Source organism: Vulpes vulpes, chromosome X (genome assembly GCF_048418805.1).
Source record: "Vulpes vulpes isolate BD-2025 chromosome X, VulVul3, whole genome shotgun sequence".
Classification (NCBI taxonomy): Eukaryota; Metazoa; Chordata; class Mammalia; order Carnivora; family Canidae; genus Vulpes; species Vulpes vulpes.
The window spans coordinates 28,642,986-28,663,924 of NC_132796.1; the positions used below are offsets into that span (position 1 = coordinate 28,642,986).

Genomic DNA, 20,939 nt, shown 5'->3' on the forward strand with positions numbered 1-20,939 from the left:
TCTCCTGTTGTCCTCATGACTTAAGGCTCAGGAAAACAAATTTCTGGAGAGAGGCTGGAAAAAATCTTATCCTCACATGGAAACACTACTGAGAATCCTTTGTCACTTGTTAAAGAATGTGTGTACGCATGGTCTACCTAATTAGAGTTTAAGACCAGATCTAAAAGTGAGCTTCCACTCACAGGGTTCAGCTCTTGACATGGCTTTACCTTCGTTACAAAGCCTACACCTTTTTTTAAAAATTATTATTATTTAATCCAATTAGCCAACATGAAGTACATAGTTTCAGATGTAGTGATTATTTACCAGTTGCATATAACACCCGGTGCCCATCATATCACATGCCTTCCTTAACGCCCATCACCCAGTTACCCCATCCCCCACCCTACTCACCTCCCCTCCAGCAACCCTAAATTTCCTATAGTTCAAAGTCTCTCAAACGAACAAGGGGTGGTAGAAAGGGAGGTGGGGGGGTTGGGGTGACTGGGTGACAGGCACTGAGGGGGGCACTTGACTGGATGAGCACTGGGTGTTATTCTATATGTTGGCAAATCGAACTCCAAAAAAAATATCAAAAAAAAAAAGTCATGGTTTTTCTCCCTCTCTGATGACTTCCCATTCAGTTTTCCCTCCCTTACCCTATGATCCTCTGCACTGTTTTTTATATTCCACATATGAGAAAGCACATGCCTTTAAAAGAAAGGAAGTTAAATTTGAAGTTTTTAAAACATTTCTTAATGATAGAATGATAATCGGTATTCCTTTGAAAATTGAAACTACACATAGACCAGAGTAAAATAGTACTATAGCACTCTTAACCTCAGTACCTATACATTGTCCATGATTACTTACAATCTCTCCCACATGCACACTTGATATTACATTCTTTACAGACACACATCACACATTAATTCTTCACCAATTTCATCAGTGTATTTAGAAATTTATCACTTGTTTTTATAAGTGCATTGCATTCGATTGCATAAACAAAAATTTGTTTACTCACATTTATAGGTCTTATTTTAAAAAAAATCTTCAGAAAACCTCCCTACATCTGCAATCTTTTGTATTTGGCATGTGACTTTTCAATATTTGCGGGCCATGGAATCAAACAGTTTTTTTTTTTTCTTAGAGAGGGAGATGGGGAGAGGGGCAGAGTAAGAGGGGGAGAGAGAATCTTAGGCAGGCTCCACACCCAGTAGCTTGATGTGAGGCTTGCTCTCACAACCCCTAGATCATAACCTGAACCCAAATCAAGAGTCAGAAGCCTAAGGGATTGAGCCACTCAGTAATTTAAGTAATTTTTTAATGAAACCAACTGAGTAATTCTTTTCTTGATTTTTATTTCTGCTCTCATTATGAGCTTATTGTTTCTCCTATCATATTCATCATTTTCTTGATGGGGGGGGGATTTTGTCTTACTTTAACCTTGACAATTTATGCCTAAATAATGAAAATATATTTCATTTGGTAAAGAGTTGGATTTTTGCCTCTTAATGTCAATTCACTTACTAGGATTTAAGAAATACGTTAATGTTTTATGTCATACTATATTTAGCAATTAGGATTAACCTTTAAAGATGTAGGCCTTTTTTTTTTTTTAACAGTGATATTTCTACTTCTGAGTACTTTCTTCATCCTATCTCAATATTCATTATTGTAAAATTATATGGCAGCCAAGAGTAACTTTACTTTTAGACAAAAGGCAGAGGGCCATATTTGTATGAAACAACACAAACCATAAATTACCATATTTATTTAGGCAAGCAGGGCCAATGAAAGTTATTTATAACTATAGATTAATCAGTAATAACATTTTTAAAATGTCTGAGCATATGCTTAATATCTCAGGTCTGGGCTGTCATGAAACTTTTATTGCCTATAAGAAATGCTAGTAGTTTTCCAGGATATAAACTTTTGCTTCCTAGAGAGTAGAACACATTATGAACATGTTTTCAATAGGACTTCATTTTCTGATGATGGCAATAATACAGATGTGCACTCCCACTCTCTCTGCCCTAGGCCAGACACCTTTGGATATTACAGATGTTTCATCCTAGAAAATTTTTCAACTGACTTTAAAAGTAGATTATACCTAATTAAAATGCAGATCTTGTATTTAAAAAATTTTAAAAATAGTGGTGCATAATGAAACAAATGAATGCTTCGAGAGGTAAGAGGGAAAATAATTGAAAGGGAGGTAGTTAATAAGCCCCTATAGAGAGTGATGTGCATTCTATATACAGGGCCTCTTGACAAAAATCCTCTCAATCTAGGAAACATTCAGTAAGAAAGTGCTTTTAGGAGGCAAGGGTCAATCCTGGGTCAACGAGGAAACAGAACTGGTAATAACCACTACCTTACCAGATTAGACCATCCCGCTTTACTATTTCAACTCTGTCCTAATAGTGATGGCATCTGATAGCAAAGCATACAATGGACTGGTCTGGTACAAAACAGAGGATTCAACTTTTTAGTGAAGTCTACTTACTAGCTTTTGTTTCAAGCCTGAAGTTCTGATTTCGGAAGAGACAACTGATTAAGTTATAATACTTTTATTATCGCAGATAGGGGTTACTAGGAATCCAACTGTGAAAGGGCATTTAGGTCGTTTATTCAGAAGGGCACTCGGATTCAACACTGGAGAGAAAAGAAAGAAGCAGAGTACATAAGACAAACTTACTACCCGAGGAGCCCAACAGTAGCTTCTGACAACCCCACAGGAAGCCCTAGAGATAGAATGGCCCTACAGAGTGGTCTCAAATATGTCTGAGATGAAAAGGCTTTTACAGTTCCTCACAGATCAGTCCCTGAAGGAGGTCAACCCTAGAGAGGAACAGGACCTGAGGTACTTCTCTGCAACTGAGACAGTCCCAGAACACAGCTGACAGCTGACGGCTGTCTACCAATTTGGGTAAAACATCTTTCTATAACAGGGGGACCCCAGCAAACTATCACAGCATCTACCACACTGAATTGATTCTGCACAACACAGAAAGTATTTCCTGAGTCCCTTCATAGTTAGCATTTTTATCCGCAAAATGAAAATCTAAGAAAAAATGAGAGGTGAAACACTTTCAATACTTTCTGACTTGACTCTACAGGGTGATCTCAAGTTCAATCTATGACTAACCTTTCTTTAAATCAGACTGCCTGTAAGGACTTTGAAAGTCATGTAAAAGTGGTTTCTAATTTGCTTTCTTTAAACACACACTCTTCATAGTAAAATAATGAGTACGCTCCTTAAAAATCTATGTGCATTTATATATGCACATTTTAAAGATTTTATTTATTTATTTAATTTATTTATTTATGAGAGAGAGAGAGAGAGAGGGGCAGAGACACAGAGGGAGAAGCAGGCTCCATGCAGGGAGCCCGACGTGGGACTCGATCCCGGGTCTCTAGGATCACGCCCTGGGCTGAAGGCGGCGCTAAACTGCTGAGCCACTGGGGCTGCCCTGTGTACGCGTTTATATATTACAAATTTTTTTTTATGATTTTGTTTATTCATGAGAGAAATAGAGAAAGGTAGAGACATAGGCAGAAGGAGATCCAGGCTCCCTGTGGGGAGCCTGATGCGGGACTCAATCCCAGGACCCGGGATCATGACCTGAGCCAAAGGCAGACGCTCAACCACTGAGCCACCCAGGTCCCCCTATATATTACAAATCTCATTAGGCAGTTAAAAAGGCAATTTCTAAAGTGAAAGTTTGAAAATCTAAAATTTCCAACAGTTTTATTTTTAAAGCACAAATCTCAGGGTGCCTGGGTGGCTCAGTCCGTTAAGCATTTGACTTAGGTTTGGGTCATGATCTCAGGGTCCTGGGATAGAGCCCCAAAACAGAGTTGAGCTCCTTGCTCAGCAGGGCAGTCTGCTTCTTCCTCTTCCTCTCCCTCCCTCCTTCTACTGACACCCCCCGACCCTCCCCCATGATCTCTCTCAAACAAAATCTTTTTTAAAAAGTACAAATCTCCTTCATAAATACCAATCTGGACTCCTGACTTGATTCCAAAAAGGAAACTTCTTTAAACTACCTCAAGAAGGCCATATTTCATCTTTCCCTGAACTCCACCTCCCCCCCCCCAAAAAAAAAACCCACTGCAGAACTTGATCTGCATCCTATTTCACTGTTACATCATGCTATAGGCTGTGCGCTCATCATGCTGGCACCACCCACTCCCTTCTGATGAAGCAATATGTAACTCTTTTGTCTTCCTCTTCCCGGTTCCTTTGCCCATACCTTTCCCATATGGACTCCAGAGATATTCTTTCATTTTTAGGCATACTCATTTAGAGTTGAGAATGGCATGGTTCTGATACTGGCTAAAAAAATCAGTTATTTTAACAGTAGAACCAAATTAAAACACTGACCTGCCAGATCTCCTGATCCCTAGTTTGGAGTTAACCTCAGCAACATCACATTGGGAATGCTGGTCTCCGTTTGGTATGAATGTTCAGTTGGTGCCTTATTAATTGAGGTTATAAAGCAGTATGTAATGAAACCTTGTTATTTTGGTTTTAATGCCATGCCATTCTGTCCTTGTATCTATGACCTCTGAATTCAAATAAAATGCCACTAAGAAATAACATTCTACTCCTACTTTAGAGTGAGTTTAAGAGAGTAAAAAGTGTATGAAAGGAGTAAGATAGAGACAAGAATATAGAAGTAACATTTCAGAACCAATGACAAGACAGGTTTTTTTTTTTGTGTGTGTGTGTATGTGTTTGTGTATGTGTGTTTTAGGGGATGTAGAGGAAGTAGAATTTCTTTGTGGCTTTGGTGGGGATAAGAAGGGAGACTTCAAAGTTTCCTAATTAATCAGTATCAGTTGGGCTTAAGTAGCCTACTCAGCACATCAACTTTCACCATAAGATTGATGTAGGCATGTAATAAATAGTATGAGCATGTGATTTAAGTAACCCCACAACTTATTGTGCACCCTCTAGGCCTAAGGTAAAACAAAATAGAGAATCTTTATTCATCTTAAAATACATATTGTCTTCATAAAAATATATATAATTGAAATTGCCAAGAATAAAAATTCATTCAATTGATTAATGTTATTCAAGGGAGTACTTCAAAGGACTCCTGTGTTTTTTTACGTATTCCATAAATACTGGTAAAATTATCTGTACTTATGATTTTCACAGACTAATCCGGTTTAATTAGAAATGGAAGTTGTGTTCCATTTCTCAGAATACTCCCAAGGACATCTTGAATGCAATTTCCTCATTGGTTTTAATGTAAATATTGCCTAATATTAGAAAGGATGAAAAATTAGGGAAATGGCAAGAGAGTGAATTAGAGACATTGATTTATTCTGTCTGAAAAATAATTACTATTATCAAATGGCAGTTACATTTAAGCTTTGGTCCTTACGAATGGGAATAATACACACAAAAGCATGTTTTATTCTGTATATTAACATACCCTGCCTTACCCTACTGTATCTAATTAAAGTGCATCCAAGATGCAGATTTTTAATTACTTTTTAACTTAATTTGTTCAAATGTCCATCGATATTTAAGATACTGACAGTTTTGTTTCAGTGAATAAACTGCTTTATAACTAGAATTTTAATCAAAATCTTTAAGTATCTGTAATATGACCATTATTCTGAACCAAACTGTAATTGACTTAAAGTGTTAAATAGCCACTCTATCACAAAACACCTATTTCTATGAGATGAAAAAGTAAGCGTTTCTCACATTTGACTAGCTATAATTAATATGTATTTTCTCACGGGGTTCATTTTGGAAATGTTCTTCATAAGAGAGTTCCATTTGTGATTCAAAACCAGCCTATTCCCACACCTATGGTTATATGACCTCAGTAATTCGCTAAGCATAAATTTGAGAAAATGCATTTAGAGATTTTATGGTGATTAATATAGTTTAACTAATCATGTATTTTACATTATATATGACTTAGGCCATGGCAAACACTGTCAAGTCTGCTTCTTAATTTTAAAATAAATCTCTCACGTCATAATATGTAGACAGGAGAAGAGATTTAATACAATTATTCTATCAGGAGCAAGGTACAGATTTAATTCAATTATTTTATCAGGAGCAAGGTATCAAAGTTATGGAATTTACTTTTTGCATTTGCAGGTGAATTCTCACATTCACGTTGCTTTCTTTTTAAAATGTACGTCATGATCAAAATACCCTCCCCTCCAAATCACTTGGCCAACACTGCGGTGCCATATCTGTCATGAGTACTCTCAGTTCACCTTACATACTAATGCATCCGCATCCTCAATGTTTGCTCCAGTTGAACACCCTTGTTTCACACACTACAAAGTTCAGACTTTTTTCCCTTTCAGTCTTTCTGATGCCATATCCCCAAAACGGCATATATTCTTTCTTCTTATCCAGTAAGTTTTGTTTAGCATAGACTTCTAGGTCTATTTAAATATTTCCTTCTATATATATTTCTGACTGACCAGGAATCAATTCAGTCCCTGTCTGTACTTCAGAAACAGAAATACACTTTTAACAAGATTTAAATGATTCACATAATTATGTAACCAAGTCAGGGTAGAAACCACATTTATGAGACACATTTTATGAAAAACATCTTTTCATGGGTGGATGTGAGATCTCACCTCCAACTCTCCCCATAATTTATTGCACAGTAGTTCTCAAAGACTCTGGGGGTATGGGTAGCCCTTTCTGGATCCCATCTTGGTGTCTCTAATATGCCACTTATATCTGATTGAAACAGGTATTATCAAAGAAAATATAAAGATGGTGTGATAGGTTTATATTATACTGATGGACAAAATCATTATAACAGTATGCACATTAGGTTTATACTCTCATGTATTACCACACTTACATATCATACACCCTATATAAATATGAATCACTTTTATCCTATTGATATAGAAGGCACATATATAGTATTATACCTTGTGTTTCACACATATGTTCATGTATATATGTGTAAATATATTTACATATATATGAATGCACATATGTCAATACTAACAGTTTAGATGAGGGCTACTTAGGTGATTTTTTTATTTGGGTTATATTTTGCCATTTTTTTTAGAACATTCTCTACAGATTACAGAAACTATATGCTATTAAAAACATAATCAAGATGACCCTTTTACAACCGGGATGATGATGATCATCATCAGGGAGTAAGGCCTGTTAGAGAAAATGTCAAGTAGTGTAGAAGGCAAAGGTGTTTCAAATTAGGTAAGTCAGCTGGAATAAGCCAATTGATCCCTGGGTTAAATATACTTACACTTTCTATTTCCTATTTCCCAGATTAAGCTCCATGAAACAATAATCCACAAAAAAAAGCTCCTCAAAAAAACAAAAATCCATGTTAAAACAAGGTTGAAAACTTCAGTCTTCCCTTGAATTGGCTATTATGTACTTAAGCATAAGATTTCTCAGAAATGAACCATTAAGAAATCTGCTAACTTTGTTTAACCCATGTGCTCAAAACTTATTTCATCAAAGTATTAAAAGTACATGAAATAAGTGTTCCAAGAACTACAAGCTTATGAACTATTCAATAGAGGACAATTTACTGAAGAAAAAAATTGGCATATTGTGGGAGACAGCAAAATATTAAAAATTTTGGCTGGTGATCTTTCAATAATTTACAATTTTTAGATATATATTTATAATTATCTACCTTTAGTGACTGAGTGCATGCTCGAGAGGTTGGGGGAGCAGAGAGAAGCTCTGCTGCACTCCTGACAAAGCAGAATAGCAAGGGAAAATGCTTGGTTTGGGCAAACAACTGAACCAAGAACTTATCCATCTCTAATATCACCTGTGACATCATATACACACGGAGACACGTCATATAACATTAATTGTATTGGATTTAAATAGTAATTTAAAAGGCAAAGACATACACAGGATAAATGGAATTTATGATCAAGCTACAGTTAATAAATATTCATGTCTATAGAGGTCTTCAGTCATTTCAACTGCCTTGGCCCTGTCCTTTCAACATATAGATAGGGGTTAAACTGATAGGATTAAAGAACCACTCCTGTTTAGGTCACAGGGACATAGACTGTTGAAGCAACCCTGTCTCCAATAGCTCTGAAGAGTCCTATATTGTTGTTTCCTAGAACAAAGAACCTCTCACTCCATTTTTAACCAACCAGATATTGCTCACCAGTTCCTTCCTAACTTCTGTAATATAGCAGCGTTTCTCATAATATGATCCTTAAAACAGCACGATCAGCAGCACGTGGAAACTTGTGAGAACTGCTACTTCTTAAAATTCACTCAACACCTACTCAATCAGAAACTGAAGGCGAGGCACATGGATCTGTGTTTTAAGCCCCCCAAGAATTCCAACACACACTCTAGTTTGAGAGCCACTGCACTGCCGTAGAGAACTGAGACTGCGATCTGTCCTGGATGTTTTAATAACCACAGCAGACAGTCCCTGTATCATCTCACAAACCTAATTTTAAATGAGCCAAAAATTTTTAAACATAGAAGTTATGTTGTAAAATAAAGTGCAAGCAGTCCAAAATTTACACAAGATTTATCTGAAAATTGAATTGAAAGTTGGCATAATGAAACTTGGAACATGCTTCTCCATGGGCCTAATGCTACAAAATTGTGGCAAAGGAATGAAACCATACCAAAGAAGTTCATTCATATCATCATCTTATTGTACTACAGTATTCAGAGCACTAATTTTTATTTTTGAGAGGACGGACAATGAGGTTCAAGGAGGCAAGGAAGTTTGAAGAGGAAAATCGAATAGGAGGGGAAATAGCTACTTCCCTCTCTTTTTGGGTGTAGTCAGAAGCCAACACAAAAAGTCAATTTTCTTTGACAACAGTAAAACTACCTACATAGATCAGAATCCTTTTACCAAAGTCTCCTTTACCACAGAGCTTCATTCTCTCTCCCAAACCTCCCACAACACAGTCATAAGGTAGAGTATGTATAGTCTGCTTCTAAGCTCTGAAACTGGTGAAACAAAAATGCCTTATGGGTTCAAGCAGAAAACAGGATTTAGGAAACAGAATAAGGAGTAGTGTTATATATATTGCTCCAGTATCACAGAGGGTATTGGGGCTCTAAAGAATTAGAAGTACATATTGTAGGGAATCTCTTCTTTTTTGACACACGTCAAACCAAACACTCTCTTGGGCTTCATTTTCCTGTTACCTCCCAGTTCATCACCTCTGTGTCTGAGGATACTTCTCTTCCACCTGCTCCCACCCCAAATCCCAATTTGGGCAATGAAGGATCAATGTTAGAAAGAAAGTGATTGAAATTAATTATTTCACATTTAGGTGTGAATGACTATTTAGACTATCAGCCGTCTATAAACTCAGGTACTTAATTCATAATCTGCAAGTTATTCTCTACTCTTCTAACTCATGAGTCCTTTTAGCTCTTATTTTTTATCACAATTGTGAAGATAAAGGGACACTTCAGGAAAATACAGCCCAAGGCTAGAAGGAGGAACCATACCACTCAAGGTCAATGACAGGAAAAATTATCAATTACTCACAGGCCCCCAACAGAAGAATCCTTAGCAGGAAAGAATCATCAATTAGAAGCCCCACAAGGGAAAAGATGTACATACCATCTCCTACAAGATATCAACTACCTTGCAACAAATCAACCTTTGTTCTAAAAAATCCCTCCCAACTTCCTCCCTCTTCTGCATAAAGTAACATTTTTAAAAGATTTGAGAGAGAGAGACAGAGAGTGTGCACATGCGCATGAGAGCGGGGAGGGACAGAGGGAGAAGCAGACTCCCCACTGAGCGGGAAGCCTGATGTGGAGCTGGATCCCAGGATTCTGGGGTCATGACCTGACCCAGAGGCAGACGCTTAACCAACTGAGCCACACAGGTGCCCCATAAAGTAACATTTCTCTCCTTTGTCTATTGGATTTGCCTATGGCTGTACCTTGGCATCCATGTCCTGAATTACAAAATCTCCATTATTGCCAAACAAACCCATTTTTGCTATTACATAATATACAGTTTTATTTTTAAGGTCAACATAATAGATTTATTAGATATTGGGTTGTATTTTCAGAGCATCTAAAGGAGGGGTACACACAACCTTTGTAGGTATAAATCGTTGGAAACTGCCAATGATCTTTTACATACTAGCATGGGGAAAACAGAAATATCTAACAGTTGCACAGAGCAAACAACCTAGCAAGGTTCCTGTGATGATCAAAAACCAAAAGCTGGGTTGAAGAACAAAACAAAACAACACACACACAGAGCCTAGACCAGCAAGAGAGTGCCATGTACACCGTTGCACCCCTTCTCCAAGCTGCTGGCTCCAGCCAGACTCCCAAGGGACTCTTTGGTCCAGTCAAAGTTCTATGTTGGAGAGTCATCACATGATAGACCTGACTGGCTGAGGGTTGACCTGACCTTGGGCACCTCTGTCTTCTTGTCCATCTATCTCACCAAACAACGTAATAAAGGTATTTTAGAGTATAAAAGAAAAGTGTTAGAATAAAATACTGAAACATCAAGACAGTAGGCTCTATATAGTGATTATACCAGTTCCTTTAAATTCACTTACCTGTTGGGTTATAAATGTGAGAAGAAGTTACATGTGAATGTATGTCCAATCAGCAGTTAGGTTTTGCATCGTTAAATGAAGGGGAAAAAGAAAAGACAAAAAAAATACAAACCAGAGAAATTCTTATTCGAATTCCTGGTAGAGACTCACTACCCAGGTGCATACCTCCCCAACAAAATATATCAGAGGCTCTATAGGAGGCGCCTAGACATTCATATTTTTTTAAAAAACAATTCTAGGTAGTTACATTGCTTGGTATATAGAGAATTATAGCCAGGAGCTTTGTAGTTACTTCTGCCTCCAAATTTACTCAGGCACAGATAATTCCTACTTGTGTTTTCTGAGAAGCCTAATGTTCTCTATCTTAGAAGAACATGTAACTACAGCTATCCAGTAACTTCCCCACCAGATCACACTACTACCTTTTCGCTCCTTAAAATTCAGTTCCCTTTAATCTTTAGCAAACTCCTACCACAGATTTAATCCTTCTTACCATTTGCTTTCAGTAAGAAATTCTTTAAATTAAGTACATTCACGTAGAATTATTCCGTTTGAAATATATTCAAGCCACAATAAGGTCTTTTTTTTTCCCATTTTCTACTCATTTTTTTGTGATGGTTTGACAAGATAACTCCTCAGGATAGATAAAGATAATAGAATTCCTCTACCCTAAATACAAATTCAGAACTGACAACTCATCCCCAGTACTTGAAATGATGTTACAAGAAAGGGCAGTAGTAACAGGGTAGTGTGGCAAAGGGACAGGGCAGATAGAGGCATTTTAAAGTAAAAAAGGATTCCCAAATGAACCAGTTTGTAGTTACTATAATGACAGAGGTGCTAAGGTGTTCTCAAGTGGTCATTCCAATCAGCTTTTTATGGATTAAAATGTAGCCATATATCATTGCCATGTACATACCGTACTTGTCTTTGGGCAGGCCTGCAGTTGTCAGTAAAATTATGCCCATTCTCAAAATAGCATGTCAGTTTCATGGGCTAAGACCGGTCAGGTTTCAGTGGAGAACAAAATTCAAAGGATGACTTAATGGCCCTAAACTAGGGACAGAGTCATGGCTCTTAAATCTTTAAGTTCATGGGCTAGGATGGGCTTCACCTGTTTTACAATAAGTGAGAGCTCATGACCCAAGCCTAACTTAAATTTATGATTGTATGAAAAGGAGACCTGAGAGTTTAAATGTCACTTAATGTGTTACCATGACAAAAGCCCCAACTGTTCGAAAGTAAACGAAGTAAACCAATTCTCTAAATCAAGATCCTAACACCATTTTCATTCCCTTACCAAAATTCATTAGAGGTTACAAAAGCCAAACATTCAGTCTTAGCATGAACTACATCTGGGGATGGTCATGTAACACATTTGCCATGAGACCTAAGCAGCAGTCTCTTGGAGGGAGTCTGGAAGAGATCCCACTGGTGGTTCTTTTCCTTTCTTCTGGCCCCAGGTGGTGCCTGAACAGTAGCTGTCAACTGGTCCTCAGAAAGAAAATGCCAAGACCATCACAAACACACCAGCTCTGATATCACGGAGGTTCCAAACCAAAAACAGAAGTGGCCTAGCTCCAGGTATGTTGCCATGCAAAATGTAGTGACAGCTGGTTAGGTTGCTACCTTCATGAGTATGCGCATCTGATATACAGCCTCAACATAATGGATTTTTCAATTTATTTATCTCAATATTTCCAGTGTTATATTGGTAAATAATGAGTAGTTAGCATTTGCTCATTTCAGTAGTATAAATAATCCCACAAGGGTAATTTAAAGAGACCAACATGATGTCACTGAATTAGAAAATAGGAGGAGATTCACATAACTGGCTCTCCAGAGCCAGTGCAAACCAGCTCTAGTACATCACTGGACATTTCCCTCCTAACTACCTACATTTTTCAAAACTTTTAGAATTCATTAATGTTACTTTCAATTTCATTATAATAGAGAACAGACTTTGAACACAGAGAAAGGTAGAACTCAGAATCACTGAATGTCAAGATAAATTGGCTAAATTTATTACAGCGGAAGCAGCTATCAACTTTATGCAAAACTTAAAAGTAGAAACTTCGAAGTTGTCCTCAGTCTCAAGCCAAATGTACTCATTAATTCAACGTGAAAATTTCTAATTTCCCTCCTTGGTGGAAAGAATAAAATCTAATTCACTATCATATCAGAGAAAATGTAATAAATTTGAAAACAACGTTGGGATCATGTTAAGTTGCACAAAAACATGTTCCAGCTCCCACAGATTTCCATGGTTTTGTCTGTAATCCAGAAGGAGAATGGAAGTTTCCTTGTCTTCTAGTCCTTGGGCCTATTTTTGCAATAGGGAGGCTGTCATACCCAATTATCTAAAACAGAATAAAACTTACAATTTAGTACAACGTATTTTAGTAGCTGTTATCTATGGAAAGCACTCCTTACAATTTCCTTAGCAAGGTCTCTCTGGAAAAGAATCCTTGTATGTTCTTGTAAAGCAAAGCAAAAATCTTAACACTCAAGGTTTTTTTTCCTTTTTTTTAAAGCACCAAAACAGGTCTTGTACAAACATGTTCAATGAATTACCCCAATCCTCTAGGATGATATAATCATATAATTTTCCTGGGATGAATAAGTACAGGCTTCATTACCACAGTGATTTTTTTTTTAACTTATTAAATGGCCTAACAAAAAAAAAAAAAAAAAAAACAAACAAACAAAAAAAACCTCTAATTGAAATTGTTAAAGCAACAGTTACTCAAAAGGCCTTCTAATTTCTTAGTTTTCCCTTCTAAAATCTACAGTATCTTGGTCTACTTTGATTCTTGGTTTATCCTGAGACCATCTTATTGTTTACAGCATAGCAATGTAAGAGCATAATTTAAGAGCATTAATTCAACTGAAAACATAGGATCAACTACAATGCATTCTTGTCTTTAACAAGCATAGTTAAAATACTAAAGAAATATGTCAAGTATGTTTAAAATAGTTAATTAGCCTAACTAATAATGCATTATTCTGTGCAATAGTCTCTTTATAACCACTATAGGTAGGCAAAATCAAATATATCAAAGCTCTGATACAATAATCTTCCTTAATTGGAATTTGGAATAAAATATGGAACCTACCAAACCAAATTTGGTCATTAGAAGATCTTGTTATAGCAGTAGTCTCCAAGATCAGACCAAGAATAATCTTTTAGACTTTTTTTTTTTAAAGTAAAATCCGCTAAAACAAAATGAAACAAGCAAAAACTGCTTAACTAATTTACGTCTGAAGAAAATACCTGTACTTCAGGGTTCAAGGGATTAAATCTTTCATGACACAAATTCATAGGCACGTTTTACTCAATTATTCATGTATTATTCTGTGCCAGTAAAAACATCTAAAGATGCCAGGAGATGCCAAATGAAAATAAGCCACAAAAAAAGTCATGAAAGAAATCAAAGCTAGTTAAATTTACATCTGGTTTAAAAAGATTAACAACATGGGGCTGTTTATGTTACGTTGAAGTAGTTCTAACTACAGAAAGGCATACCCAATCAATAGATTAAGTGCCCATATTTGTGGTACCCTAACAAGAATAGACAGTTGTAAATATACTATGTTGAAATACTTCAAATGCTGAGGTTTTATCTTTAAGACATCTGAAACTTATCTGGAAAAGTGAAAGCTCTGGTTTGTGTTACTCACTTTGTAACAGTTTTCACCCAACATATAGGGCTCCTCAGGGGTATACTCACATTAGGATTACTGAGGTCAGCAATGATTACTGTAAACCATAATCATGTCAAAGTATTGCCCCTTGTGCAGATAACTGAAGAGTATGCAGTTGTGATAGGAAAAGAAAATGATATAGCGAAAGTGCCACACTGTTGTGACTTCACATAACTTGACCCAGACCACTGTATATGAGATACCTTTTGGTTGATTTTAATCATGTTTGTGTCCTCAATTTTTTTAAAAGAAAGCTCTGCTTATTATAGTGTAAGAAACAATCTCCAATAGTGCCACTGAAAATATATTTAAACAACTTATGTTAACATTATGTTTATATCCTTTGAGGCATTTTAATAACACACTCTAAAATTTCTCTCCTCATTTAACCAGGTCTAGAAACTAACTTATTTGAGAGGAACGGTAGCGGGTGGAAAGAGATATTGCTAGTGTAACAGGTTTTTGGTTTGCTTTGTTTGGCATCACAGCCCCACCACATTATGCTTTCCAATGCATAGCAATTGACTACAAAAAGCATTTATTAATAGCAGCCACCCCTTATGCCTCAGAATCAAGAAAGCAAATCTTAAAAAAAAAAAAACACACCTTACAAGGCAAAGACCCTGGTTTTATGAATGTATAGAAATTAAGGTATTCCAAGGAAATGTAATTTTATAATTTAATAGCCTCTAACCCCTTAAGAGAGAAGGGCTTGTCAAAAAAAAACAAAGGTCAATTTTGAAAAATTGGACCTATTGGACCTAGAACTCACTCCACCAGGACTTCTTAGTTTCACAAATGTAAAGAAAAAATAAATCACTGCATTTAAAACAGTGGCTCTCAACTGTAGTGGCTATCATGGAATCCAAAGTTATATAAAGGTGGGTTGAATTTTCTTTACAGATGGAGTTGAACAAGCCATTTTTAAAACACGTGAACCTAGTTTTGAGAAAATATATGTAGATCTTTTTCTGCTTCTCTCATAGGCTGACAAGGGTAGAAGCAGCACAATGATAGAGTTACTTTGTAGAATCAATCCTTAAAGAAAAAAACTTTTTTTTCCAAAATAGTATTCTTTAACAAGTTTATAGTAAATATTAGTAAATATCCTTCAGCATATTGCAGATACTTACAGTGACGAGTTACTATATAATAAAATGTATAAATAGCAGCAACTTTAACACAAATCTATGGAACTACCCAACCTTTTTCAAACTCTTATTTTAGGGTCACTACTTACAGCCAATTCTGTTATCCTAGGTGTTGAATGATTAAGGACATTCCACTTAAAGTTCATCGTTTTCCCCTTTAAAATCTGAGAAGTGTGTTAGGTTATTAACTGGATGAGGAAAAGGTGGCAAGTGTGGTTTTAAGATGGGGGTCGGGGGGACAAAATCCAAAAGGATTTCTCCCAGGCACTGTAAGAGGCACCATTCTTTTTTTTTTTTTTTTTTTTTTTTTGACTTCTAGCTGTCATTACCAACTTACAGTACTTGGAAAAAGAAATCCTGCTCTACAATCTTCTAAACACTTTGCTGGTCGGTAGCTTGTCCAACTCCTGTGTTTGAGTCATTTTTGTTTTCTACTGTGATATTTTCTTGCATCTCACTTGAGAAATACACTTGGACAGTGACTTTATACTGCGTCCTCTCCAGCGCCCAGCAAAGTATGTAAAGAAATCTGGAAGGATCCTGTTATGTTGCCGCCCACAGTCTGGTGCATTTCCAAGGGCTAGAGCAGCAGATTCAAGCAGCTGAAACTTCATCCTTTGGGAGAGTTTAACAGCTGCTTCCATTTGCAGCTTTACCGACCTATCCTGCTTTACAAGCGTTTGCATATGTAGGCCAAGCTGCCAAACACCAGAAGATTCATCACAAGTGAAATCTACACATGGGGGTGAAGGGGGAAAGCGCCCCGTGGAGGGAGGCCCTGCGAACACCGTGGACTTTGCGTTCCTGCCGCTGCCCTCGTTGTCAACTCCTTCAGGTCGGCTCCGGGCACGCGAGCCTTGCTGTCACCCCTCTGACATTTCCCTTTAGCCCAGCTATGAAGGCAGGTGAAACTTCTCGGATTTCTTAACTCCCGGCTCGGCCACCGCCCGCCCAGGCCTGCCCTGCTCACACGTCCCCTCCCTCTCTCCCTCCCGCGGTCCTCAACAGCCAGGACAATGCTGAAGTTGGGTCGGCTCATTCCTTTACATTTTAGAACAAGTGACGGCGCTATCATAAAACCGGCATCCGGCGGCTCGCCCTCCGAAGACAACCGAGACCCCCAAATTGCGCACCACCGCCCACTGGGCGCAGGAGGCAGGCAGCACTGGCGGCTCCGCGGAGAGCAGCGCCCCCCGCCCCCCCCCCCACCACCCCACGCGCGCGGGGGCGCGGGGCCGGTCCTCCGCTGCTCCTCGGCTCAGCGCCGCAACTTTCGGAAACCCCGTACTAACTTCCAGGGCACGGCCCCGGCGGAGAGCAGCGGGATGCGCTGGACACCCCCACACCGCAGAGCAAAACAGCGAGATCCTACCAGCGCGACTCTTGATGACGTCGGCGAATCCGTCCCCGGCGGCATCTTCCCGGGTCGCCTCCGGACCCCCAGGCTGAGCCATAGCCAGCCGCCACGTGTCCCGGCCCCCCCTCCACGCCCCAAACTTTGCGAGGCAGGTGGGTCCGTGCGGTCCGCCCGACGCTCTCCCAAGCAGGTAGCCCGCTGGAGATCCGGGGTGTGTGCGCGCGGATCGCTCTGCTCCCCGGGCCCACGGCCACGGAAATAGGGCTGCGTGGGGAGGGGGCGGGGAGGGAGGGCGAACTGGGAAACGCAAACCCCGACACCTGGGTTGCTGCGGAGGGGTGCCGCCAAAATGTCCAGCCCGCGCTGGGAGAGGAGGAAACAGGTGCCGTTCCCAGCTCCTGACTCTAAAATAGAGTGGGCGAGGCCTGCAAGGTGAAAGCTGAGGAGGGACCCGGTGGTCAATAAATCCACAAGCAACTTGGAGACTCGCTTTTCCACGCTGCGCAGAATCGATGCAAAAACAGGAGCAATTAGGGAGCCGCTTGCCAAAAGCAGCACATGAGGTCATGAATGATTTAGCATCGCCACTTATAAGATGACTACACTGAGGAGAAGGGTCACTTGCTTTTGCTATCTGGGTCACATACACGTGGGTACCCCACCGCTGTATCTGGACTTGAATGCACTGACCAGAAATGGGGAACAGAGGCCGAGCATAATCCTATTTCTTAGGAGATTTCGCTAAAGCTTCCCACCCTTCTTTGAGTGTGTATATTCACTCTGACCGCCTCCTCCATCCCTTCCTCCCACCACTGAGGCTAGAATTAGATTGGACTATAAACAGCTCATATGACTTTATTTTCTAAAAATGTCAGAACTGACTTTCATTTGGTTATTATCCTTACTCCCCCAGCCCAGCCCACCCCTCCGTACATATAATCCATCCCACACTTCTTCCTGCAGTAGCCGGGTCACCCTAAATCCTACCCATCGCCTACCAAAGAAAAATGAACTTTAGCAGCACAACTTGGCAAAGGGCCTAGCAACTGCTAAGGATTCTCTTTTCTTCTTTTCTTCTGCATTTTCATTCAGAGTCAATTCTTACCCTCTTCCTAAAACACTGCTGCTCTACCATTGGTAGACAGTGTGATCATCTGAAGAGTTTTACAGAACTCTGATGCCTGGTTTCTACCCCTCCATGATGATTAATTGTTCTGAGCTCTCACCTGGGCATCAAGATTGTAAAACGCTCCCAGGTGATTACAATGGGCAATCAAGTTTGAAAAACATTGTGATAATAGGACTTATAAACAGTCAATCGGGTGCCTTCATCAAGACAATTTTACCAGTAACCCCTTTCCATCCCATTATAATGGCTTTGATTAAAAACATATGTTTGCTGTCCTGTTTTCCATTGCCAGATTGGCCATTTGCCTGGCAGTGGATAATTTATTTTGACAAAAATGTAGTAGTTAGGTTTAGTTCCGGAATTCCTTTAGATGAAAAATAGACTCGGGATGGAGTCCCAACTAGGTGTCTCTCAATTAGCTTCAGTGTGAGTACTTATATCTATTGAAAATCTTTGTTGTTGTTTACAGGTAGATCTCTTATGTTTCCCAAGTCCCTATTCTTTTGAGACATTTCAGTTGTCTAACAAGTTCATCAAGTCGGAATATTCGGTGAGATAACAGAGCTCCTATTTCAGAAAAGAATAAAAGTGTGAGAATTATCCAGGAAGTTTTAACAAAATCACGAAGCTTGTGGCCCACTATATGTTATATTATCATGCTTCTATAACCAGAAAAATATGGTATTGGTACAGGGACAGACAAAATCGCAGAACAGAATAGAGTCCAGAAACAGATCCAGCCAAAGGGAATACATTGTATATGACATTTCAGTCCAGTTATTAAAAAATGGAATATATAGTTATGATGTTTTCTTAGAGTTACAATCCGGTAACTTGGACTATATAAAAAATAAATTACATTCAGATTAAAGATCCACATACCAAAATAAAACCTAATAAATGAGGAATCTATAAATTTTAGGTTGTAAAGACATTCTTAAGCCAAACACGAATCCCAGATGACTTTAAGGAGAAAACTGTCATTTTCGACTACATAAGAAGTAAAAATTCTATAAAGCCAAAGGCATAATACAGTGAAAAGACAATAAATAGGAAAACATTTAAAAACATCTATAAGAAAGGCTTAATGTCTTTACTTTAATAAAAGTCTACAGATGATTGGTTTTTAAAAGACAGTCCAGGGCAGCCCCGGTGGCTCAGCGGTTTAGCGCCACCTTCAGCCCAGGGCCTGATCCTGGAGACCCAGGATCGAGTCCCACATCGGGCTCCCTGCATGGAGCCTGCTTCTCCCTCTGCCTGTGTCTCTGCCTCTCTCTCTCTTTCTCTCTGTGTCTCTCATGAATAAATAAATAAAATCTTTAAAAGAATAAAATAAGACAATAAGAAAGACAGTAAGAAAAAATGAATACATAAACAGAAAATTCACAATAGAGAACATGCAAATCACAAAAAAAATTATGAAAATGTATCAACCTTATCATAGTTAGGAAAAGGCAAAAAGAGATAATATATCCTGCCATCAGATAGAAAAAAAATACAAGCAGAATAACATTCAGTGTTGGAAAAAAAAAGCCATTCTTATTTCCTACTGGTGAAGTATTGGTACATTTTAAGAAAACACTGAAGAATAGATATTAAAACGTATATAATCTGTTGCCCATCAATCCCTCCTTAGAAATCTATCTTACAGAAATAAAATTATCACTTAGTAAGGAAAAATGTAAGGTTTCTTACTGAAGCCTTATATATAAGAACACATTCACTGAAAACAATCTAATGTCTTTAAATGGGAATTCATCAAAGCAGTTTTATCATACCAAGCAATGGGAGATTATACAGGTAGTTAAAAAAAATATCATTTGTACCCCTAGTTATTATCAAAGTGAGCCAAACCCAGTGCTTTTCTAAAAGATATCTAGTCACCTGATTTTTAAGAAAGGTAACACTGCAATTCAGTAGGGAATCATAACAATGTTGGTTTTATTTGGGCAAGCTAAGGTGTATTTTAGCAATTGAAATCCAATCACTACGATTCATGACATTAGAAACATGAAGAGTAAGAATGCAAAAAAAAGTTGGAAAAATTTCCTCACTCAAAAAAATTAAATTATATAAATCCTGCTGGCCAACTCAGAATACAAAGAAACTTCCTTAACCTGCTAAAATGTATTTATAATCTATAGCGAATACTCTACTTAACTAATATACTAATCAGTGTAACAAGACAAGAAAACAAAGTAAAAGGTATAGAATTTGGGAAGAGAGAATGAAGTTATTATTTGCAGACTATATGTACACAGAAAATTCAGAGTCCTCAGATAAAAAAATTATAATTAATAAACAGATTTAAGGTTTCTGGATGTCATGCAAATATACAAAGATTAATTGTATTTCTATAAACAATTAGAAAATATTTAAAAATAATGCCATCAATAAACTTCAAATATCCATAACTAAATATATAAAACATATGTGAGACCTCTAAATGGAAACATAATATGAATTAAAGGAATTAAAGAAAATCTACATAAATGAAGAAATATACCATGCTCATAGATAGGTAGAATTAATGTTCTAAAGACATAAACTCCTCCAGATTGATTTGGAGACTCAATGAAATTCCAATCAATCCCATCAGGAGTATGTGTTTGTGAATTCTAAAATTTATATGGACATGCAAAAGGGAAAAATAGCTGAGATAGTCTTAGTAAAAACAAGTTGGAGAATTTGCAGTGATAGAAATTATTATGGAGATTTTGTCATTCAAACAATGTGGTAGTGGTACCCCAATGGAACAGAATTGAAAGTACAGACTTATACATACATGGCCACCTGATTTATATATAACAAAGGTAACACTGCAATTTAGTAGGGAATATAAATTCCTTTCAATAAATAAATAACGTGGGGTCAATTAGAAATTAGATTTTAGATTTGAATGTGAACACTGTTAAAGGAAAAACACTAAAACTGCTAGAACATAAGAGAATAGCTTGATGGTCTTGGGATAGACATTTTAAAAACAGTACATAGGGGCCCCTGAGTGGCCCAGTTGGTTAAGCATCTGGCTTTTGTTTTT

General features: G+C 37.9%; 1 protein-coding gene across 1 annotated transcript in view; it reads right to left on the minus strand.

Annotated features, from left to right (window-relative positions):
* DMD (dystrophin) overlaps positions 1-17,466 on the minus strand; it is a 2,426,617-nt gene extending 2,409,151 nt beyond the window's left edge. Inside the window, exon 1 of the mRNA XM_072743155.1 lies at positions 16,786-17,466. Coding sequence (XP_072599256.1) covers positions 16,786-17,338 — 553 coding nt within the window. The 5' untranslated portion in view covers positions 17,339-17,466. The remainder of the gene's footprint in view (positions 1-16,785) is intronic.
* Between the last annotated feature and the right edge of the window lie 3,473 nt (positions 17,467-20,939).